Below are 25,320 nucleotides of genomic sequence, written 5' to 3'. Positions count from 1 at the left end.
CCAAACTTATTGGCTTGCTACCTCTTTATAGTTGGATGGCTCAGAATCAATGATGTAACTCATTAGTGCTGCATATATTGAGTACTTCTTAGGACATTTGCTTTCCCTGAAGGTGCCATGGGGAGCTACATGCCCCTCTGCATCCTTCAATGTACTTCAAAGCCATGTCGACCTCTTCTTGGATTCTAGAACAATGACCCTAAGTGGGTCCACTGGCTCAATGGGCCTTTTGGGTCTTCTTGATGATCTAAAGGATGTTCCATAGGTACAAAAGGACCTGAACCCACATCCTTGGGAGCCTCCTGCTCCTCATCATCATGAGAGACCCTTTGGATCTCCAATAGGTTGCATCCTTCCATTCTACCTGACTATCTGCTCCCTTTAAACTAGAAGCTCTTCCAGTCATCTGGCACGGTTCTAGATGTTTGTACAATTTCTCCCTCTTGAACACAAATCACTCTTGCTGAGTTTATGCTCGATCCTGGGAGAATCCTCTGAGATGCCCTTTAAATCTCCTAGGTTAATTTCTTATGAACACTAGTGGATCTATGTCGCTATTCACCCCACACATATTCTCTAACCATTTACTCAGAGGTTAAGTCTTTCCTCATATTAAAATTTGTATTTTACTCCATTGGGATTAGGCTATAATCCACCCACATAGTGATTGACTTTGTTAAATTCTTCCTTCATACGTTATTCAATTCTTTGCATAAATTTAGGTAGAAGTAACCATTAAATATGCAAAACATTTTTATATTTCAGAAATTAAACATATTTACCAGGTATTACTGTCCCCCATAACTTATGCAGTTTTTGCATAAATTTAAGTAGGAGTAAAAGTAAATGTGTTGTACATAAAGACTGTAATAACCCCAAAAATTTAACACTCTGTTGATGTCTTTCTCCACCAAAGCTCAGATACCTTTTTGATTTTCTAGTGCTAATTAGACAAGCACAATTTTTTACAATTGATAATTACTTCCAATGATATATGATATTACTTTAACACACTCCTGAACATCATTGAGTAATTACACTTAGAAAATTCAACTGATCAAATATTGACCATCCCAAAAATTCGACTCCTTGGAAACTCCAGCCTCTTTCTCAGATTACTCCCCATGTATGAGAGAGAGAAAAATGTGTGTGATGAGTGAGTGAGTAAATGAGAAGTTCAAGTGTATTTTTATAGTGATATTAGGATGCCCAAGAGGCGCATCTGATTGCAAATTAAATTTAAAATTAAATTAAATTTTCTTTCTTTTAATTTAATTTTGAATTTTTCTTTTGTTAACTTGTGTAGCTGGGGAATACCTCCCGCAGCTACCCAAAAATCAACATCTAGGCTTTAGTAACTGAAACAAGAATTAAGAGTGCTGGATCTGTCTATGGTGTCATTGAGTTAGCTTGGCTATACTTGACAAGTTGGTACTGTTTTATGTGTCATCCATAGACAGCATCATTATCCCATAGGTATGGAATTCCAAAAAGAAAACCCCACACATCCAATGAAACAACATTGAAGTCCACTTCATCTACATATATAGTCTGCTGAGATGGCAAACTTCAATTTGCATTGCACTGGACATGCAGATCCTTGTTGCCGTTGAGCCAACCCATAGTAGGATTCAAGATGCACGACTGTAGGTAAGTTATGCTTCTTTATTATTGCTTCTGAGATAAAAATATCACTAGCTGCTAATATCAATTACTGCTTCTTGATCTGGACTTTAAAGAAGAACGATGACTTGCATGTTGTGCAACTGTCATCAACAAATTGCCTCCCATTGTAGCATCATGTATTGATATCTCCTTCTCTCCTTGCTTTGCTGCAGTTACTTCTGGCACTTGTTTGGTGTAGCATCAAACATTCATCCTTGGAATGTCCTCTATGCTTGCAATAGTTGTAGAAAAGAACATTCTTCTTCTCCTATGCACTCTATCCATTTTCAACAACTTGCAGTTATTCTTCCGCTGCATATTCATGCTTAACAATCTTCGTTCTTTCGCTGGAATTAGTCCTAGAAACATTATTAGGCTTCTTCTCAATGTTCTTAATGACTGTTAATTTAGCCTTTCAACAAGCATCTTCAAGAATGCAACTTCAAAGACTGAATGCAGGGTATGGGCAATGAAGAAAAATGCAATTTTGGTCACAATGGGGCAAGAGAAATTCATTAGCTGGAGAAATACTAAAACAAGGAAAGTGCTGCAGGTTGCAGCTATAGCAATGCATTTTCTAGAGCTAATTCTCTTCCTAACAGCAAAGAGAAAGAAAATTTGTCTGTCTTGCATCTGGCATCAGAGGTGGCTTGAAAGTTTGCATTTGAAAACTCACAGCTTAACGGAAAATCCTCTATTCACATTTGGATTTCAGAACTTAACTCCAAATAAACCAAATTCACAACTTAACAGCAAGCCCTCTATTGACATTCAAAGCTGTCCATCTGCATTTTCCCATAACACATCAGAGCACTTCAACCAGTTGAGAAAACCAAACTATATGGTATAAATGAGATGGGTAGACTGGCAATTTTAAGGGGAAAATTTCCTCCCTCTGTAACTCCATGTTTCTCACACTTTGAATACTACATTGCATGATAGAAGCTGTGATTCACCAATGTTGACAAATGTATCATGACAGGCTAAATCTGGAAGATCAATGGGATATAAGGTATATCACTTTGAAAACATGTAGCTTGGATACACAGGACCGAAAATGCACTTAGATATTTCAATATTTAACTGTTTCCATGGAATGAAAACTGATTGCAAGGGATAGAGATTTTAGAGTCATTGAGCTTCTACTTCTTGCAGCTTGGATACATAGAAAGATATAATCCTGTAAGATGAACTTTTTAAACCCCAGCATGGCAATTAGTATTTTTAAGTAGTCATTTAAAAATTAACCATCAAATTTTAAATACAATTAAGAGAAAACAAGTGGACAACTATGATATATACTAAACAGGAGGAAATAAATCATCAAGTTCTAGTACCGAGAGTCTGTCAGGGTGTTCGGCTGTTTATATTTTTAATCTTCATTCACCATATAGATATTGCAGTAGTATATCACGATCTTTCATTAACAACTTTAATTAGCTCCTCACGTCCTAGAACCCAGAGTCTGTCAAGGTGTTTTCCTGTTCATCTTTTTAATCTCAATTCAAAATATACAGTGTAGTTAGTATGGCACTATCTTTTATTAACAACAACTATTGATCATTTGGGTCCACAGTACTTTTGGACTCCTGTTCATTAATAAATCTATGGAATATATGGGGAGATGACGAGTAGGTACCATAATTTAATTTATGCAAGTAACAGGCAGCTTCCAAAGGCTTTTACAATGAAGACCACTGCATATAACCCAGAATGAGGAATCTTGGAGGACAGAGTTGTCCACTTCCTTAGAAAGGAATTCTAAGAGGTGAATATCTGGAGAAAAAGGAGATTTAGAGACCCAGGTCTTTACCATGCTTCAATGCTATAATAATTAATAAAGACATAGCATAAAAGAAAAAAATAAGAATTTGGCAAAGTACTTATCAAATGTAAAAACAAAATATGGTATAAGTAATTCACTTACAAGGGGGAGTGCGCAGGCACTATAAATAGTAAAGAGAACAAGCATAAGTTCAAAAGAAATAGAAGCTCAAATTGATACCAGTTTTATACAGATAAAAGGAGAAATATAGTTGTAAAGCCTTGATCAGCACATCTGTTAGCCACCATGGGCAAGCATAAACAGGAGCTATCAACCCAATTTTGAGTAGTTAAACCTCTGATGAACGTCTCAGAAAAGAAACTCCCAGTATTGGGAAAATGGTAGAATAATCTTCCACAACGCTTGAAAATATAATTTTTCATATAAGGGATTTGTAACCATAGAACCAATAACTACAGTACTAAAAATCTAATATGGCAGGTTGCAATTTCAAAGAGGAGAATCTTTACCTGGCAAGTCAGATTGCTTCAAAAGTTTTAAAGCACGCTCCTTCCACCAAGAAAGCTCCATTTCTTTTGCAAGAAGTTTTTCTTGTGCATTTTTCAAATTAGCCTTTAGTTCTTCTATCTGCTCTTCTCGTCTTCTCTCCAAAAGTTCATGCAAGTGCCTTGATAATTCAATCGGTGAAACACCATAACTGGGAAGATGTACCTCTTTTTCAATATTGTTCCTTTTCCATTGAGGAACATTCTTGTCAGGAATTCCACTTGTATCTAAATCTTCATGCAAAGCATCTATCATGGCATCTGTGTCCATCATCTGTTTAAGCATCAAAATGTTTCCCATTGTATTAGAACATGCAGGTTGGAAAAACAAATTAAAATTTGTCACAAGACAAATAAAAGGAAATATTAACCCAGTTATATTCTCTTAATCCTTGGAACCAAAAACATTTCAAAGAGGATAGTTTCATAGTCTGGTTTATGCATCCTCAAGTCCACATGGGCAGAATCAAAAACACGAATTAGTTTTTAATTTAGAGTTGCCGATTCCATATTATAAGAGTCCTGAGCAGACTGTCAAGTTATACTATCTCGAAATGTAAACCAAATTAAATCATTTCAGCAATAATCATACCCATACATACTAACAGGATCATTTCTAGACCATAATAATTTGATGTTACTTATGAAAATGGAAGAACTACTCGGTAGCGCAGATCCAAAAAGTCCTCCAGAGTCTATAACAATGTTGCAAACATTGTGTCCGCAAATATATCACCGAGGGTCTGGAGAAAAAACTTTAAAAAAAATACAAATGTGATCATTTTTTATCGTCTGTGCAACCGCACCACTGATCCAAAATTCTCGGCTAGAAACCCTCGGTAGCAACTCCCTCCTCCTTGGCCTTGCCCTGTCAAGTACTGTTCTAACTACAACCAGCTCCACTCTGCAACTTTCCCACAACCTCCTAAACCCCAACAACCTGAAGGTGAGAGCTCCTAGGCATTGCGCAATCCCGGCACTAGCAACTCGACCTCCTCAGCCAACTGTGTCATAGCCCTCTGGCCCTCTGCGTGGCTCTGCGTGAGCCTCCCTTTGCTTCCCTTGGCCTCTGCGCTGCCTCTTCCTGGCTCACCCTTGATGACACAGGCACTGCATCACCCTTCCCTTGTTGCTGCTCTGCTAGGAACAACTTCTATTGCTCGAGACAACTAATTTTTGCTACTATTGCTCCGCTCGGCTAATGTCCTCAGTGCTCATGTGATCTGCAACCACGCTCTGATACCATGTTGAAGTTTCTAAGTCTACCAGTTAGAAACCCTCCATGCACTTTACTGATTTATTCCTACCTACTTGTTCTGTTACTTAACAAGTTATTTACAATGTAAATACTGAAAACAAACATTAGTGCATGCTCAACATATTACAGATCATCAACTGAAGGAAATAGAAACACGCACACGAAATGAAATTGTTATTTTTGGACCAATGTCCCCGGAAAAAACCCAATACGGGAAAACCGGTGCAGCTATCTGAGGGTTTTCTTATTAAGCAATTTCAGAGTACAATATGGGTGCCAAATCTGGCTTACCCAACAGAGAATGCCCTTGGCAGTAGTACCTCTCAGTCTGAGACAAATGTCCCGGCTGAAACCCCGGATAAACCCTCTGGCAGCTCCTCAACTCCAATCTGCCCCAGAAACCCCAGCGTCTGCCTTTCTGGACTGCGTCAGCCTCTCTCTGCCCAGCGCCGGCCCTACGTCACCCTAAATGGGTCTACGTCAACCTCAGGAGGCCCTGCGTCAGTCTTCTGGCCCTCTGTGTCAGCAATGTTGGCCTCTTTGAAGCATTGTGCAACTCCTTGCTGCCTCTGCGTGGCCCTGCGTGAGCCCTGGCTGCTACTGTGTCACTCTCTCTGGCTCCTGCGCTGATCTCCCGGCACTATCTCTGCCTCTCTGTCTCTCTGTACTCACTGCCCCTTATCTACAACTCTGATCACTGATTCTATCTCTCTTAGCAAACCCCGCTCTAGAGAATAGAATGACTAATTATCTGGTGTACTCTCCAAGTGACCCTCAAGCCTCCTCTTATACTTTTCTCGTTGACATATCAACAGCCGAGATTAAGTCCCTCATCAACGACTAAGATTAGATCTGGCTTGATCCATGTCTTTTGGACCATTCTAACACAGTTTTATATTAATCCACATTAATATTTTAATTTCCCTAAGTTTAGACTTAAGGACTCCATTAAAAATATTAATTATTTTAATATTTCTCAAACTGTTTAGAATCTACCCAAACCCTTTCTGGGTATTGGAGATCTCATGTGCCCCAACCTCTCCACCAAATTTCGTGGCTAGAGCACATCCGATGCTACCTCGAATCAACAAGATGAGCAGGTCGCAGACATTCTCACGAAGCCTTTGGGGAAGCTCAAATTCTTAACCTTCCAAGGGAGACTTGGAGTCGTGGAAAGATCCTCCTATGAGGGTCCCATATGAGTTGGACACTGAGCTCTGGGAGCTCCTGGGGCTTGGGGTACTTCTTGGAGCTATGAGCGACCATAGGGTGAGTGGTTCACCTTCTCCTACTGGTGCGCTAAATACAAGGTGAGTGGTTCACCTTCCCTTGAGATACCCCATGATGGTTGACATGTGTGTAGGGTGAGTGGTTCACCTTCCCCTACAATTGCAAACACATGTACGTAGGGTGAGTGGTTCACCTTCCCCAACAATTGACATATGCATAAGATGAGTGGTTAACCTTCTCCTATGGCATATGAGCAAGATGAGTGGTTCACCTTCTCCAGTTGGTGCCCCAGCACACATTCTACCCATGGAGTTTGGGACTCATGGGAAGTACCTCTCATCTAGCCAATGAGTTGCGAAAAGTGGTTAGGGACCATAGCACTACCGATGGACGCATCATGTACTACCGTACACCCTATGACTAGGATGCATGGTGTTCAACAACTTGATTTGGGATCAAGGACTGACTTTTGTTAGTGGAGAGTGGTAAGGTCTTGTGACTCACCGTCAGTCACTTCTTCTTCATTATTACTTCATGGTTCAACAAAGCAGAGCAGTGATGACAGAGATGGTACATGGTGACAGGATGACATAATGATGACAAATGGATTGGCGAGTGGAATTCTCCCTAATTGAGAGGGAGTATTAAAATTGGAAACTAGGGCCAAATTCCACCTTGGGACAACTCATATGATGGAGATGATTATTGCATTGGATTCGTCTTTTCGAGAGGTCCATGTTTGATATAAAGATCATCTCATTCGGACAAGCAGAAGTGGAATTTTGAATTTATTCACTCGCATGCACAAATTGTTAAGGTCGGCCTCAGCGTAATGTAGGCTCATGAAGCCCAATAGATGTGTCCTTTCACCCTCATCAAATTTGTATAAATAGGAGTGACCTCTCTCATTTGGACATCACTCACTCACACATCCTTCTCTCTTTCCACTTCAAATTGGTTCGTACAGCTTGGGATCTTCTCTCTCTCTTTCTCTCACGTGTGGGAAGGAGGCCGAAAATTTTAGAGACAAAGTGCAGGTCGAAATTCCAAATTGCAAACCAGCGTTGACCAAGGCTAGTTTGACCGAATCTGATTGCGTTTTCTTGGGAAGAATTCCGATTTCTTGAGGTCGTACTTGTTGGCACATAAATCGAGGCATTTGGGGCAGTTTGACCTGTGTTGACTGCAGGCTTGTTTGACCGCAACATTGACTGAAGTCTGACCGAGTTTGAATGGGGTTGGGTGTATTGTTTTGGGTTGACTTTGACCCTTCTTGGAGGACGAGTTGACTACCTTTGACCGAGCTAGAGAGGAGAAGTTTTGTTGCTAATTTGACCAACGTTAACTTTCTCGTTAGGGCTAAAGTTGACTTCTATTGACTGTTGATTTTGACAGAGTATTGGGCAAGTGAATTTGATCTGTGTACTCTCTCTCTCTGTTGAACTATTGAATAATAAGAAGACGATTTCAATCAAAGGGTTTTCCCCACATTGGGGTTTTTTTTCCTAGCATCTGCCAAATCTGGTGTCCTCTTGTCTTGGCTTGTTTTCTGCATATGTTTTTATGTTCTAACTGCATTTACTGTCAATATGATTAAGTTAATGTGATTGCTACTAGAAATAATTGGAAATTGTCATTGGGCTACTAAAAGAACATTGAAATAAATTGTGATAAGTAGAGAACATACCATTGTTATCTAAAATTAACATATGGGAATAGTTTCATTTCATAGGGAGTCATTACCTCCTCTGAAGGTGATAGATGTTCTTTATGTTCCAAAGTTGAAGAAGAGTTTGATATTAGTCTCTAACTTGGAGGATAGGGGATTTGAGGTACTGTTCTGAAAGGGACAAGTGTTGATAAATCCCAGAGGATCCAGTATTGAGTCTGCTCATGTGATTGGAGCTCGTAGTGGGAGACTATACAGACTTATGTTTTAGCCTCTTCAAGCTATGGTAGCGTAGAACCAATAGCAGTGAGTTATGTGAGCTATGGCATAGGAGGATGGCCCACTTGCACCATGGAGCTTTCAGGATGTTGAGGGAGATGGTTACAGGTTTGCCTAACTTCCGCACAAAGCATCATGATGTCTGCAGGGGGTGTGCTTTAGGAAAGTAAACCAAGACACCTTTCCCAAGCAGTGACAGCAGAGTTGCAGGTATCCTTGATTTGATTCATTCTGATGTATGTGGTCCTATGTCCCATGTTTCATTGGGTGGATATGAGTATTATGTGACCTTCATTTATGACCACTCCAAGAAGACCTAGATTTTCTTTCTGAATAGCAAGGATGAGGTCTTCAAGAGATTCCAAGAGTTTAAGGCTCTTGTGGAGAACCAAACAGGGAGGAAGATCAGGGTGTTGAGATCAGACAATGGGGGTGAGTATACTTCCGCAGAGATGAGGGATGTGACATTTGAGGAGGAGAGGGTTTTGAGGAGATCTTAGGAAGTTGATTAGGTAGAGCAACAGGCTCCTCAATAAGGGGCCACATTACAGGTTTCAGGAGCATCAGGTGGTACATCAGGATTAGGAGGTTCACCTTCTTCAGGGGTGACAGGTTCACAGAGTACAGGTTCGCTTGGTTCAGGCCACCTGGTGCAAGCTCATCAGGCACAATATCTCAAAGTTCAGGATCTCCATTGGTCATAGTACAGCCTTCCTATACCACCACAGGAGACTACTACAGGGAAGAGGAAGTCAAGATGGCTTCGGGAGACCCTGAAGAAGGCTCAAGAGGCATTAGGGAGACCCAAGAGGTCAGTGAGGGAGAGCAGACCGCCAGAGAGGTTGGGTGGCTTTGTGGCAGATGTTGTGGAGATAGAACCAGCTAGTTTTGAAGAGGCCTCTGGAGGGATGCCATGGTGGAGGAGTATGCCTCTATCATGAAGAATGATGTCTGGGAGGTAGTGCCATGTCCTAAGGGGAAGTCAATGGTGACTTCCAGGTGGTTGTACAAGATCAAACATGTTGTGGATGGCAGTATGGAGAAGTTCAAAGCTCGGTTTGTGGCGTGGGGGTTCTCACTGGTAGAGGGAGTTGACTATGAGGAGACCTTTGTACTGGTTGCTCGTTATACTCCCATTAGAGCAGTTATATCTATAGCAGCTGAGAAGGGATGGAGGATTCACCAGATGGATGTGAAGACCGACTTTCTCAATGGTGTTATACAAGAGGTGGTGTACATTGAGTAGCCTAAGGGCTTTGAGTTGCATGGGAGGGAGTCTCATGTTTGTAGGCTGAAGAAAGCCAGGTATGGACTGAAGCAGACACTAAGGGCATGGTACGAGAGAATAGATGCCTATTTGCAACAAATGGTTTTCCAGAAGAGTGATGCAGATCCAAACCTATATTTTATCTTGGTAGGTGACGATCCACTCATTCTGGTTCTATATTTGGATGACTTGTTTATTACAGGGGAGGACAAAGTTACAAACTCATCCAGCACTACAAGAGAGATCTTGCTTCAGAGTTTAATATGACTGATATGGGGTTGATGCATTACTTTCTAGGGTTGGAGGTTTGGCAGGAGGATAGGCATATCTTCGTCATCCAGGGCAGGTATACAGGTGATATCTTGAGGAGATTCTATATGGATGATTGCATGCCTATGGGTACTCCTATGATCACCAACTGGAAGAAGTTGCATGCTTCAGATTCCGAGTTGGGAAACCCAACTTTGTATCGAAAGTTGATCGGTTCATTGATGTCTTTGGTCAACACTAGGTCAGATATTTATTTTGCAAACAACACATTGAGTCAGTTTATGATGGAGCCCAGGAGAGGACACTGGGTGGCTACAAAACATGTGTTGAGGTACTTAGAGGGCACAGTGGATTATGGTCTGAACTATGTCAAATGTGATGGAGTCAGATTGATTGGTTGCACAGACTCAAATTGCGCTGGCAGTGTCAGTGCCCGGAAGAGTTGTGAAGATGTTGTTTCTCGTTGGGCTCGGCAGTGATGTCATAGTTCAGCAGGAAATAGAGATCAGTGGCATTGCGCAACGCAGAGGCAGAGTATATGACAACTAGTCAGGCAGAGTGCGAGGCATTGTGGCTTCGCAAGATGCTTTATGGTTTATTTGGTCAAATGTTGAGACCAACTATGATTTACTGTGATAATAAGAGTTGTATTAAACTCTCTGAGAATCGAGTATTTCATGACCGGTCAAAGCATATAGAGATTAGATACCACTTCATCAGAGACTGGGTTCAACGAGGGGCAGTGAAGCTTGAGTATATATCCACTGATGAACAGGTAGCAGACATTCTCACCAAATCATTGCCAAGGGGCAAGCATGTATTTTTCAGAGACAGGATGGGAGTGGTGAGCAACACCTTCCTCGGTAAGAGGGAGTGTTGAAAATAGTACCAAGGAGAGGTGTTACTAGGCTTTTATCCCTTTTAGCCTAGTGAGCACATTAATGGCTTTTGTCTTGTTAACATTTATGAGTTATATTAATGTCATGGTGGGAAAAGGTACTTAGAAGTGTTGTACCATGTACTTTTTCTAATATTAAAGTCACTTGTACTTTATAAAGTGACTTTATGTGAAAAGTAATAAGTGTACTTTTCTAATATTAAAGTAAGATGAAAAATCACTTTATGAGAAAAATTAGAAAAGGTACTAGGAGACTTTTAAGTGATGGGGCCAATGTATGAGGGGGGTTATTTGGAAGCATTAGTCTCAACCATTGGATCCTAGGTTTAAGGATTCAATATTTTCCAAGAAGAGAAAAGTGGAAAAAGGGAATTCAATTCTTCACTTCATACTTGTGAGGGAGAGCGTGAGGAGAAGAGAGGCTAAGGAGAAAACTTGAAAGAGGAAGAGAATTTGCAGCCAAGAGAAAGGAGCTCGAATCCCAAGGAGACTATACAAGCAACAACTCGATTTTCTAGGAGGAAGAGACAACATGAAAATTGAGCAGCAGCAACACAAATTTCAAGGGAACAACACGAAAATCAAGGAGTAGCAGCACAATTTCAAGGAAACAACAACACAAAAATCGAGGGAACAACAACAAATACTCAACACGAATTTTGAGGCAGGAGGCACGAAATTCAAGGGAGGAAACAATGTTGTTCATGCCCAAAATTCAAGGCACAAATTTCGAGACAACTTTTAGAGGAGTTGTTCTACTGCATTCTGGCACAAATTTTGAGGTAGCACAATCAACATTTCAGCACAAAAATCAAGGCAAATTCTGGGCACTGAAATCGAGGAGCTGAGCAAAGGAAAATGGCAGAAATTCTGGGCACAAAAATCTGTGAAAATCTGATTTGTTCAGTGGGCACAAATTTCCAGAATTTGTACATTTAATGCTACAGCAAAAAGGGAGATAAGTATTGTGTTTTTATGTACTTATTAATAATTTCTCAAGCAATAAAATCCTCCTTTGAAGACCGGTTTTCCCCAAGAGGCTGTGGGGTTTTTCCGGGGTCAGCTTGACCAAAAACTAATGTCTCTTCTATTAAATGCTTGCATTAATTATCAGTTGTGAAGAAAGTGAAAAAGAGTAGAAGCATCATTTATGTTTGCAATAAATGCATTCTAAAATTTATATCAGCATGACAAAACATGTGGGTTGGGCCTAAATAAACACATGCAAAATTGTAAACTGAGTCAAGGGTGAAAATCATTAAATTTCTACAAAAAAACCCACAAGGGGGAAAACCCTTTGCAATTCTTCTTCTATTAGATTGTCTTCAAATGTTCAACAGAGAGAGTACATCATCAAGAGTCAAAGTCGAACTTTGACTAGCCAATATCCAATATCCAATCAAGTCAATATGCCAAGCAATTTATCCAAAATAGACACAAGAGAGAGAGAGAGAGAAGTCAACAAAAGTCAACTCTGATGCAATTTTTTCCAAGTCAACAACAGTCAACAACAACAATGTGTGCCTAACCAGTCAACAGTCAAAGGTCAAAACAGTCCTCCAAGAGCTCAGTCAAAGGTCTTCCAACTCGACCTCCTTTGTTGGTCAAACCTCAGTCAACATAGTCCCAATTTGAGCAGTCAAACCTGGTCAATGCAATGATGAAGCTTGCAGTCAAAGTCTGAAATCAATCTATAGTCATGGTGCCCAAACTTCCTTGGTTTTTGTGCCCTCCAATGCGGCCTAGTCAAATAGAAAAATCCCAAGAGAAATCGCAGTCAAAATGCCCCCGGTCAACGTTGGTCAATGCCCTAAAACAGATCTGAAATTCGGCCAAACAAAAAGAGACACCTATCCTTTGCATGTGTGAGAGATTCCTGTGATTCTTAAGCTGTAAGAACCAATTAGATGAGGAGAGAGAAGAATGTGTTGTGTTGATGTGATGCCAAATGAGGAGGACTTTACTTATATGTGTTGGAGGAGAGCTTGTTTAGCTTCTAGGCCGACCTGAACAAATGTGCCAATGTGGGTTTCATCATCAAAAATATATTTTTCCTTGTCCAAATTGAGTGCTTCAAAAGTCAATTTTGGTCCTCTCAGAAAGAGGAATTTAGTAAAATGGTTGGAATTTGTCACTGAACTGCCAAATTAACACACTATCCCTTCCTGCACACAATCTCTAAGATGATGATACATGATCTCAATATGCTTGGAGTGATCACGAAAAACTGGATTCTCAGAGAGCTTAATGCAACTTTAATTGTCACAATGTATCACAATAGGCTCCATCCCTTGTCTGAAAAGTCCCATAAACAATTTCATCATCTAGATAGCTTCGCACACTACCAAACTAGAAGCCATGTACCCGGCCTTTGTTGATCTGAGGGCAACTGATCTCTACTTCCTGCTAAACTAGGAAACAACTGTTGACCCAATGTTGAAGATGCAACATGAAGTACTCTTTCGATCCATGGAGCACCCTGCCCAATCTACATTTGTGAAGCCCTCAAGCCTCACTCCATCAACCTGTCTGTACCATAATCCATAATCTGTTGTTCCCTTGAGATACCTCAAAACATGCTTTGTAGCAACACAGTGAACTCTAATCAATTCCGTCCTAAACTGATTCAGCTGGTTTAGTGAAAACAAATATCAAGCTACGTGCTAACTAGATACATCAACAACGTAATGAGCAAGATGTATAATGTAGAATCTACTCGCTCTGCTCTGCTAGCATCCACCTTCCTCTAGTTTGTGACTAGAGGCGTGGCAATGGACCTGCAATCTTGCATATGAAACCTCCTAAGAATATCCTGCGTGTACTTGCCCTATCCCAAGAAGATCTCACCATTACCCTGCCAAACCTCCAATCCAAGGAAATACTGCATAAGCCCTATATCCTTCATCTCAAACTCCCTTGCAAGGTTTGCCTTGCAATCCTGAATCAAGCTATCTACTCTAGTCAATATAAGATCGTCAACATAGAGCACTAGAATGAATGGAAGCCCTCCAACCATGATGTAATACAAGTTGGGATCCGCCTCACTCTTAGTGAAGCCCAATCCTCGAAGGTAGTTATCAATACGAGTGTACCATGCTCTCAGAGCTTGCTTCAACCCATATAAAGAGCTTGCTTCAGCTTGCACACGTGTGTCTCTACTGAACTACTCAAACCCCTCTGGCTGCTCCATATAAATCTCCTCTTCAACAACTCCATCAAGGAATGTTGTCTTCATGTCCATCTGGTGGATCTTCCACCCCATCTGTGTTGCAAGTGCCAGAATCGTCCTAATGGATGAAAACCATGTTACTGGGGCAAATGTCTCATCATAATCTATGCCCTCAACCTGTGAGAAGCCCTTGGCCACAACCTTGGCCTTGTACTTCTCCACACTCCCATCTGCTCCATGCTTCACCTTGTACACCTAGTGTGAGCATATTATTGATTTTCCCTCTAGTCATAGCACAATCTACTATACATTGTTCTTCATGATGAAAGATGGAGGAATATTCGTCCGTCGTGGCATCCTACCAAACCTGTTGAGAGGCTGCCTCCTCATAACAAGAAGGCTCAATGTCTAACAACTCTGCCATCAGTGCCATATACCCGATGCACCTCTGTGGCTGCTTGCTCTTCATGAACACAAAGCTAGGCGCTTCAACATGCTTGGGCCTCCTGAATCAGCATGTCAGCCCACTTGGCTCTCTTCCTCCTTGTGTCAGGAGTCTCTAACTTAGTATGCTACCTGCTCTCGTCCTGGTCTCTCCTCCTTATCATCCTGCTACACATCTTGTTGTGTGAGTCTCTTGTCACCTGGTTTGTAGGTTTTAACCCCGTACAGAAATTACCTGCATACGAATTCTAAAACACAGAAAATAAACAATGCGAGAGCATAACACATAAAACACATATACACAGAGATTTTCCCCTGGATCCCGAAACCAGGACTACCAGCTTGATTTTTCATTATCTTCCTTTCAATGTTACAATACATATTTATACATGCCGAAGCATCCAATACCATGGACCGAAAACCATCGCATCCAAAACCGTGTGCAAAAATCATGCACAAAACCATAGGTAGGTCTGCCCAACCTAACATAGGGTCCAAAACCAAAATTTTCCGGGGTGCTGCCTCGAACCCCATAGAGTGGGGTTACCTGCACCACTCAAACCCCCTGTGACTCCCCCAGCTACGCAATCAGCGCATACGTGGGCTAGTCGTGGAAAGAATATAACACAACCCAACATTCTCCTTAGTCATTTATCCAACCCTGCAACGCCCATTGATTCTTTACACCAAGAGAACTTCTCAGAGCTCATAGATTTTGTCAATGCATCTGCAGTATTCTTCAAAGTGTCCACCTTTACCAGCAACACCTTTTTGTCTTCTATCATATCCCTCACAAAGTGATACTCAACATCAATGTGCTTTGTCTTTGAATGATATGCAGGGTTCTTTGCCAAGAAAATTGCACTTTGGCTGTCACAGTCTATCCTTATAGCTCCCTGTACTAACCCCATATTTGAACACAATCTCTGCAACCAAACTGCTTCCTTACTTGCATGAGTGGCTGCCATGTATGCTGCCTCTGTAGTTGATAGTGCCACTACAGATTGTTTCTTACTCATCCAACTAACTGCACCTCCAAATAGGTTAAACACATACCCACTTGTAGATCTTCTTTGATTCAGATCTCTAGCCCAGTCTGCATCAACAAAGCCACGAATATCCAACACTTTGTCCAATCCTAGTCTTCCTTGGTAGCACAAACCATAATCACTAGTGCCACACAAATACCTGAAAACCGCTTCACTGTTGTCCAGTGCTCCTTCCCTGGTTTTGACATAAACCTGCTCAATACTCCCACTGCATGTGCAATGTCTGGTCTAGTACAGACCATCGCATACATCAGGCTACCGACTGCACTTGCATATGGAACACGGGACATGTCCTCTTCCTCTTCTTGTGTCTTGGGACACTGTTCAGCAGATAACTTTACACCTACAGGAATAGGAACCTTCACCGGTTTAATATCCTGCATATTAAACCTCTGCAATATTGTCTCGACATACTTCCTCTGGTTTAACCAGAGCTTCCTCTTTGTCCGATCTCTTTTAATTTCCATGCCCAAAATATAGTTTGCAGCACCAAGATATTTCATGTCGAATTTGGAGGACAAGTGGGTCTTCAAATCCTAGATAAATTCTTTGTCATTTCCAACTAGCAACATATCATCCACATACAAGACCAGATAAATAACACAGTCACCAATTAATTTAAAATACACACAGTGATCTGCTTTGCTTCTGGTGAAGCCAAGTCCCCGTATAAATGTATCAAATTTTTTATACCACATCCTTGGTGATTATTTTAACCCATACAGAGACTTCTTTAACTTGCATACCAGTTCTTTCTTACCCTTCACCGCAAAGCCTTCAGGTTGTTTCATGTAGATCTCCTCTTCCAGATCCCCGTGAAGAAATGTTGTCTTTACATCCATCTGTTCTACCTCAAAATCAAAAGCAGCAGCAACAGATAAAAGTAATCTAATAGAAGTTACCTTGGCAACAGGACAAAAAATATCACCAAAATCAATTCCCGGCACCTCGGAATAACCTTTTTCTACCAACCGAGCTTTGTATTTCTCCACATTTCCTTCTGCATTTGTCTTCTTCTTGAACACCCATTTGCTACCAATGGGTTTCCTTCTAGCCGACAACTCCACCAGATCCCAAGCCTCATTTTTGTGCAAAGATGCCATTTCATCAACCATGGCCTCTTTCTAGAGTTTTCCATCCTCTGAATCTACTGCTTCCTTCACAGTTCTAGGATCATCATCAATAATAGATAAAGCAAAATTTGAACAAAAAGCAAATGGACTATACCTTTCTGGCTGCCTTCTTTCTCGAACTGATCTTCTCACACCCGGAGTTTGTGGCTCTTCATCTTCTGATTCCTCCTCTACTGTAGAGTCTGATTCTTCCTCCTTTAGCTCAAACTCTATCTTCTCAGGTTCCTTTGGTTGGACTTCATGTTTAATAACATCTTTCACCTCTTTGAACACCACATCTCGGCTGTACACAACCTTCCTTGTTACTGGGTTCCAAAGCTTATAACCCTTTAAACCATCCTTATACCCAATAAAGATGCACTTTTCAGATTTACTATCCAACTTGGTTCATTTCTCCTTTGGAACATGTACATATGCATCACATCCAAATACCCTCAGATGTGAAAGAGAGGGTTTCTTACCAGTCCATACCTCTTGTGGAGTCTTATCCTCCAACGCTGATGAAGGTGATCTATTGACCAGGTAACATGCTGTCTCCACCGCCTCTGCCCAAAATTCCTGTCCTAACCCGACACCACTGAGCATGCTTCTTGCCCTTTCCATCAATGTCTTGTTCATTCTTTCTGCAACTCCATTTTGCTAAGGTGTATATGGAGTAGTCTTCTACCGTGCTATACCACACTTCTTACAGAATTCTTCAAATTCCTTACTGCAAAACTCTCCACCGTTATTTGTCCTCAGCGCCTTTATCTTCTTCTCTATCTGGTTTTCCACCAAAGCCTTAAATTCTTTAAACCTGTCAAAGACTTCAGATTTCTTCTTAAGGAAATATATCCATGTATTCCTTGAGAAGTCATCTATAAATGATACATAGTACACAGACTTACCCAGTGATGGAACCTTCACAGGTCCAAACACATCACTGTGCACAAGCTCTAATATCTGTTTCGCCCTCTTACCACCAAAGGGGAAACTCACCCAATTCTGCTTCCCATATACACAATTTTCACAGAAATCAAAATCCAAAGAGCTATTACTCATACCTTCTACCATACCTTTACCATGAAGTATTCGAAGGCCCTTCTCTCCAATATGTCCAAGCCTTTGATGCCACAGCATGGTCTTCTCTCCAGAGACCACTAGATTTTCTGCTCCACTTTCAGGAACCACAGAACTGTTGCACCCATCAACAACAGTGCTACCTTGCAGCTTGTACAGAGTTCCAATCCAAACTCTCCGCATCAATGCCAGTGCCCTCCGAACCATCTTGCAGGTATCCTTATCGAACACTGTTTTTACACCTGCATCATCCAGCTTGCTTACAAAAATCAGATTTTTGGCCAATGCAGGAATATGTAGAACACCCAGAAGTGTTCTAACCCTTCCACCTTGCAACTTCAACTTTACTTTTCCGCGACCAACGATTCTAGCCTTCCTATCATCCCCTAAGAAGACATCACCACCATCATATTTCTCATACTTGCAGAACCACTCTCTATGGGGAGTGAAGTGAAAAGATGCACCTGAGTCAATCAACCATGCCTCATGATCTACATGTGTACTTGAAGAAGCCAAGTACACATCTCTACCTTCATCTGAGGTGGTTTTCGCCTCTGTAGAAGGAGCATCATCAGATCCCTTTCCTTTATCAGGAGCTTTAGATTTACAGTCCCTTTTGTAGTGCCATTCCTTTCTGCATGTCCAACACACCACCTTTACAGGTTTTCCTGGAGATTTAGATCGCCCTCTAGATTTAGGTCTCCCACTCGATGACTTATTTTTGTTTCTATTCTGGGACCATCCTCGTACAGACAAGGCATCACCATTTTGGCTCTCCATATTTTTTCATCTCATCTCCTCCATCAGCAAGGATGAGACTATTTCATCAAATTGCAAGGCAGTTGTATTGCTACCTATTGCAATAACCAGACTATCCCATGAATCTGGTAGAGAACACAACAAACTGATGCACTTATCTTCATCTGAAATTTTAATATCAACAGACGATAACTGACTTACCACAGTATTAAACGCATTCAGATGCTCTGTCACCGAGCCTCGATCTTTCATCCTTAGGTTATACAGTTTTTTCCATAGGAAAAGTTTATTCACCGGAGACTTAGATTGGTACAAAGTCTCTAACTTGTCCCACAAAGCCTTCACCATAGCTTCCCCTAATACATTCAGCAATACTGAATCTGAGACACACAATCGTATTGTGCTCTTTGCCTTCCGATCCAACTTCTTCCATTCTTCATCGGACACTCCCGTTGGTTTAGTACCCAGATCTACCGCGATCCACTGATCTTTATCCACCAACAGATCCTCCATATTGAGTTTCCACAACTCAAAACTCTGACCATTAAATTTCTCGATCTCTATCTTTCCACTGCTCGCCATCTTCTTTCACCACCAGAATCGATCTCGCAGATCTCCCACTGAACAGGGTCTACCACAGGCCCGAGCGAAACCCCTCAGCAACAAAGGCGTCCCCTTGAAGCCAAAACAGCTCCGATACCAAATGTAGGTTTTAACCCCATACAGAAATTACCTGCATACGAATTCTAAAACACAGAAAATAAACAATGCGAGAGCATAACACATAAAACACATATACACAGAGATTTTCCCCTGGATCCCAAAACCAGGACTACCAACTTGATTTTTCATTATATTCCTTTCAATGTTACAATACATATTTATACATGCCGAAGCATCCAATACCATGGACCGAAAACCATCGCGTCTAAAACCATGTGCAAAAATCATGCACAAAACCATAAGTAGGTCCGCCCAACCTAACATAGGGTCCAAAACCAAAATTTTCTGGGGCGCTGCCCCGGACCCCATAGAGTAGGGTTACCTGCACCCCTCAAACCCCCTGTGACGCCCCCCGCTACGCAATCAACGCAACAAAGAGGGGGCTCCACCCCCCTTCTAACCCCCCAGTTAACTACATGGGCTAGTCGTGGAAAGAATATAACACAACCCAACATGGTTGAGACTCAAACTGTGATCCTAGTTGAGGCTCCTCCTTGGGAGAAAGTAGCTTCTCCTCAGGTACTCTAAGCTGCTCTCGCTCTAAGGACTCCCTCAAAGCTCTATCCTCCTCAAACCTCACGTCCCACCTGATAATTGTCTTCTTGAGTGATGGAATATACACTCTGTATGCCTAAGATGTCTCACTGTAACCCACAAAATACTCTTTTTCAGCTATGGGCTCCTGCTTCTTGCTATCTTTGGACACATGGAAGTAAAATTTCATGCCAAAGATACGTAAGTGTGAGACATCATGCTTCTTGCCTGCGAAAGCCTCCTTTGGTGTAACTTGTCCAAGCACCCTATGTGGACTCCTGTTCTGCAGACTACTGCAATGTTGGATGCCTTTGCCCATAAGAACATAGGCAATCCTGATCATGCAACATGCCTTGGCCACTCCAACTATACTGCGGTTCTTTCCCTCAGCCACCCCATTCCACTGAGGGTTATGGGGTGTTGCCAGCTCTCTCCTACTGCCCTCCTTAGCACACAAGTCCCTGAAGGCATTGAAGATATATTCCTTGCCATTGCACTCCTCACTACTTTGATCTCCCTCCTGGTCTTTTATTCTACCAGGGCCTTAAACTCCATGAACTTGTTTAAGACATCAACCTTCTTCTTCATAAAAAACATCCAAGTTTTACGAGAATAATCATCGATGAAAGTAACATAATACCTGTGTCTCATAAGTGATGGAGAAGAGAAGGGCCAACATATATATAAATGCACCAGCTCCATAATCCCTATGGCTTTATTGTCTTGGCCCTAGAAAGATGACTTGGCATACTTGCCAAGTGTGCATCCCTTTCACACTCCATTTAAGACTGTATTGTGGTAGCCCTGTGGCTATCTACTGCAGGATCTTCGATGCCTCATGAAGCAAGTGTCCCATCCGCCTGTGCCAAAGTTCTCCTACATCTCTGCTCTGCCCACCTGCTGCCTTCCTACTCAAGGTTGCACATGCCTCAACCTGCAACTTGTAGAGATTCTTCATCCTCACACCTATCTGCTTCACTGATCCAAAAGCTAGATGCTTGAGGTAAGCCTTACCTCTGTTGAAGATGACATCATAACCCTTGTCCTCTAGGGTTGCCATCGAAACAAGGTTCTTTTTCAGGCCTAGAACATAGAGGACATCTCTGAGATGGAGAGAGCTCCCAGACTCCCTCTCAAAGCTAACAGTACCAGCTCCCCTAGTCAGGTACTTGCCATTATCTTCTAGCTCAATATGAACTTTTGTTAATTTTAGGTATGTTCTATGCTGAGAGCAAATTTACTTCAATTTTCCATATTAGTTCAATATCAATTCCAGATTAGCAATCACATTTAGCATGATAGTAAAATGCAGATAGAACATAAACATAAATCGCAGAAGACAAACCAAGACAAGAGGACACAAGATGTGGCGCCAGCCAGGGACAAACCCCAATGTGGGGAAACCCTTGATCAATTCTTCTTATATTCTTCAATAATTTAGCAAAGAGAGAGAGATAGTACATATACATCAGAAGTCAACATTTTGACTTGTCATAATAAGAGCAGAGATCTTCACTAAGAAGATGAACACATGAGGTAGCTGATCTAAACTCCAGTGAAGACATACTGCTTCAATTGATCCTGCAAGGTGACTCCATCACCATGCTGCACCCATCACTGTGCTACCCCACATTATCATGCTGCACCCATCACTGTGCTGCACCCAATCAATGAGCTACTCGCATCACTGTGTTGCCCCCATCACAGAGCAGTACCTCATCATCATGAGGTACCCATCATCAACAAGCTACTGCAATGCATCGTGTTGCTGTTATACATCCATACCCATCATCACCATGCTGTACCATTGTGCTACACCATACTACACCATGTTGCACCCATCCTTACCGTCACCTATATGTTGCACCACTATCATTGTGCACTATGCTGCACCAATCATTGTTGCAACTAAACATGCTATCTCTAACTCCATGCTGCATCCAACATACACTCATCCATGCTTGCTGTAATATATTATCATTATGCTGCACATACAACATCCAATATGTTGCAACCATTTACACTCAGCCTTAGCTGCTTGTTATGGCTTGCAGCCTAGCAAAGCAGCTAGGCTATGGTTGTTTAGGCTTCTTTCATATTCAGGACAGCAACAAACAATTGCTTAAGATAGTCCTCTAGCAGTCCTCCTTAACTGCCTCTAACAGTTCTTCTAACAGTCCTCCTTAACTGCGGATTGAGATTCCCCCACGGACCGTGTATTGATTGTGTCTAGGGTACCAATGTGACACATAAGACTGCGGTGAGGGCTTGCTGAAAGGCCTCCCCTTGCTGCATTCAAACCCTTAATGAATGCGGCCTAGGACAACGTATTAGGGCTGAGGTAAGTGTCCCTTCTTGCTGCGGAATAAGGCCAGCATTTAGAGTACTACATAGAACAGTGGTTAGGTCTCTTTTTGGGCCAGCGTGTAGACCTCTCCTCAGGACAGCAGATAAGACACTTCCTTAAGTGTTGTGGCTAGGAGACTGAGATAAGGTCATCTTCATAGGGTCATCCATGACAACGATAGGCTGTAGCGTAGGTTCTTCTAGGACAGAGTTTAGGTCTCTCTGCGTTTAGGGCATGACAGCATTATAACCCTTGTTTCATGACTGCGTTTAGGTGGCATCTTCATTAGGCAATGTAGCTCCTTCTTACCCAAGACAACAACTAGGTCTAGGGCATCTCCTTAGCTGCATAAACTCCCTTTAGACCTGTGGCTAGGGAATTTTGCCTTCATGATTGTGTTTATGGCATCATTAGGCCAACGAATAGGGCTTGCTTCATACCAGTGTTTAGCCTTCTCCATGATAGCATAGAGCCTTCTCCTTTAGGGCAGCATTGTCTCTTAGGATCTCTCCTCCCACCAAAACCCAAAGACAAGTGAAGAGGAAGAGATCACAAGAAAAGTGTATGTCCAAATCACTAGCAAGCCACCTCTTTTATACTAAAACGTTGAACACAAGTGTGGGCAATTTGGTTGTTGGCCAACCTTGACGAATTGTCCCATAACACAAATAAATTCATATCTCCATGAATACTTATCGGAATCGGATGATCTTTAGATCAATCCTACACCTCTCGACGAGAGGAATCCAAGAAAAATATCATCTTCCATGAATAAGTATACCCACATGGAGTTTGGCCCTAGTTGCCAATTTTAACAACTTTCATGTCCTCCTCCAACTGGTTGAAATACTCCTTGTTCCTGGTCATGTGGAAGGATGCTCTTGAATCAATATAACACATGTTGCTACCTATTGAGCTTTCCATGCAAGCTCTCAATGAGAAGTATTTCTCGAATTAAGAAGCAAACCCATCTACCTTAGTTGATGCAACCACATGATCCTTATTGGACCCTTTCTTGTTAGGACACTTTGTAGCATAGTGCCTGAACTCATAGCAATGGAAGCACTTGATCTTGCTCAGATCCTTCTTCTTCTTCTCACCCTTCTGACTAGTCTCGCCCTTGCCTTTGCCCTTCTTGCCCTTGGCTTTGCTACCTTTTCCTGCTAGGGCAAAGTTATCCTCATCCTCTGTCTTCACTGATCTATCATCTCTCGTCCCTCTACAGATTTCTTCTTGAACACAGTCACTCCAAAACCTTTTGCAACTGGGAAAATTCTCTGCCACTCACTGCATCTTGGTAACCATACCAAGACTTTTGGAGTCCCAAAAGATCATGCAAAGATGCACAAGACTCACAAGGTCTTTTTCTGCTACTATCTCACCCACAACACCTAGCTCATCCCGAACCTGAGTGAAATTTGAAAGATATGTGACGATGGGTAGTCATTTGCTCATCTGGATACTTCTTAGCTTCTCCTTGAGAGCTAGCTTCCTGACATCACTGGAACCATGATACAGATCTAAGATGGCTTTAAACATCTCATATGTTGTCTTCTTCCCATGGAGATGAGGGATAATATGGTATTTGAACCCCTCTAGAATGATCCTCCTCACCTTGGTATCATTCTTGTTATCTGGGCCAACTATTGGGGATCTTGAGGTGGCACTATAGCCTGCTTTATAAACTCAAGCACCCCATTATCTTCCAACACTACTGATATTCGCTCATTCCATGAGCAAAAGTTAGAGGCTCCCTCTAAACAGTGATCTACCCTCAGTTCTTAGAACACCATCCTGCTTATCCAACTTACTACTCTTTAAACTCTAGCGCTAGCCTTCCTGATTGATCTGCGTTCTTCACTGACTGATCAACTTGGTGCTAGTTTTTATGTTGACCTCTACTCTGATACCATGTTAAATTTCCACGAAACTCTGCAACTACTTAGTGAATTATTGAAAACTAGGCAACTGAAAACTGAAACCAAATTCACTTTCACTAAGATACAAAATTTTTTAACTAATAAGAAGTCGAATATAATCAAATAGATAAAAATGCAACACAAAAATTAACATGCACCTTTACCCAGGAAAGCTAAAAGGGAAAACAAGCCTTCTTTGTTGTAGTATTTTATTGATTGAGCTTGAGCAATTGATACTTTTACAAGGCAATCTATCACATTGAGAACAACCTTGTTCTCTCACCAAACTAGCTTGGACTCACCCTGGATATCTCGTGATCCCTACTCCTAATCCTTTGTGCACTGGCAACCCTATTTCCTTGTGCACTAGCGCCTATTTCCTTGCGCACAAAATCTCCTATTTTGTAGTGCAAATAGCTCCTATTTCTGCGTGCACTTGGTCTCCTATTATTTAGGATGCAAATCCTAAATCCTAGCGCAAATCTGCTTAATAAATCCATGTGTTCTTGTTTATCAAGGCTACGCACACCACAAGCAAACAACTCTCACACAAACTTGTGCACTCAACAATGAATAAACTGTGTGCCTTCGTCCTTCTTTTATAGATTCGATCCATGCTAAATTAGGCAAGTTACAAAATTAGAACATGGGTTGTGATTGACTAGTTAACCGAGTCGAAGTGGTTCACTCTCCAATCAAAACTGGAGTTATAACTCATCCTTCCTTCAATCAAAGACTGAAGTTTCCAACTCGACCTTTCTAAAATTTGAATTGCCACTCAATCCTGTAGTCAACTGAAGAAGGGACCACGTAACTAATCCTCCAACACTACGCATGAACTTGTGAAGTTATTCCCGCAAATTGGAAATAAGCTCACCATCTCCATGAACTCACTCCATGGTCAAAGAAAGACAACTCATGGTCTTTCTAGCTAAGGCACAAGCCAGAGAAGACCTTCCACTCACTACAATTTTCAACAAGAGCATCATCTTCCTAAAAGGCCAAATTCTCATTTTCTGGTGGAAATCGATTTACTGAGGTTGGTTTACTAAGAAGACCAAGATTCTTATGCTGCCAAATCCATTCTTCTAACTGAATTGGGGATCAAATTTCCCAATCTTGAAGACAGAATTCTTTACAAGACCAGACAGCGAATCTTTAGGCCCAAACTATTCATTGATTGGAAATCCTGAAGGACAAAATACATTGTGGACCAAGTTATCTACAGTACTTAGGTCAAACAAAGGAGCCTAATTAACCTTCGGATTTTCCAAGGAACAGTCCTCGGGTTCATTTATACTTCTCCACAATAAACCT

The 25,320-nt window shown here is 41.6% G+C and overlaps 1 protein-coding gene across 6 annotated transcripts in view; it reads right to left on the bottom strand.

The window, feature by feature from the left end:
• The window catches only part of LOC149231553 (uncharacterized), a 126,837-nt gene that overhangs the window by 90,712 nt on the left and 10,805 nt on the right, over positions 1 to 25,320 (bottom strand). For all 6 annotated transcript variants that reach the window (XM_089379247.1, XM_089379249.1, XM_089379246.1 and 3 more), the window contains one exon: positions 3,961 to 4,270. In XM_089379247.1, coding sequence (XP_089235373.1) covers positions 3,961 to 4,270 — 310 coding nt within the window. The remainder of the gene's footprint in view (positions 1 to 3,960; positions 4,271 to 25,320) is intronic.

The sequence above is a fragment of the Pinus tabuliformis genome, chromosome J (assembly GCF_031772625.1).
Source record: "Pinus tabuliformis cultivar Carrire ecotype Pingquan chromosome J, CPIR1, whole genome shotgun sequence".
Classification (NCBI taxonomy): Eukaryota; Viridiplantae; Streptophyta; class Pinopsida; order Pinales; family Pinaceae; genus Pinus; species Pinus tabuliformis.
Note: the sequence above shows the minus strand (reverse complement) of the source record. Positions and strands in the feature narration are given on the sequence as shown.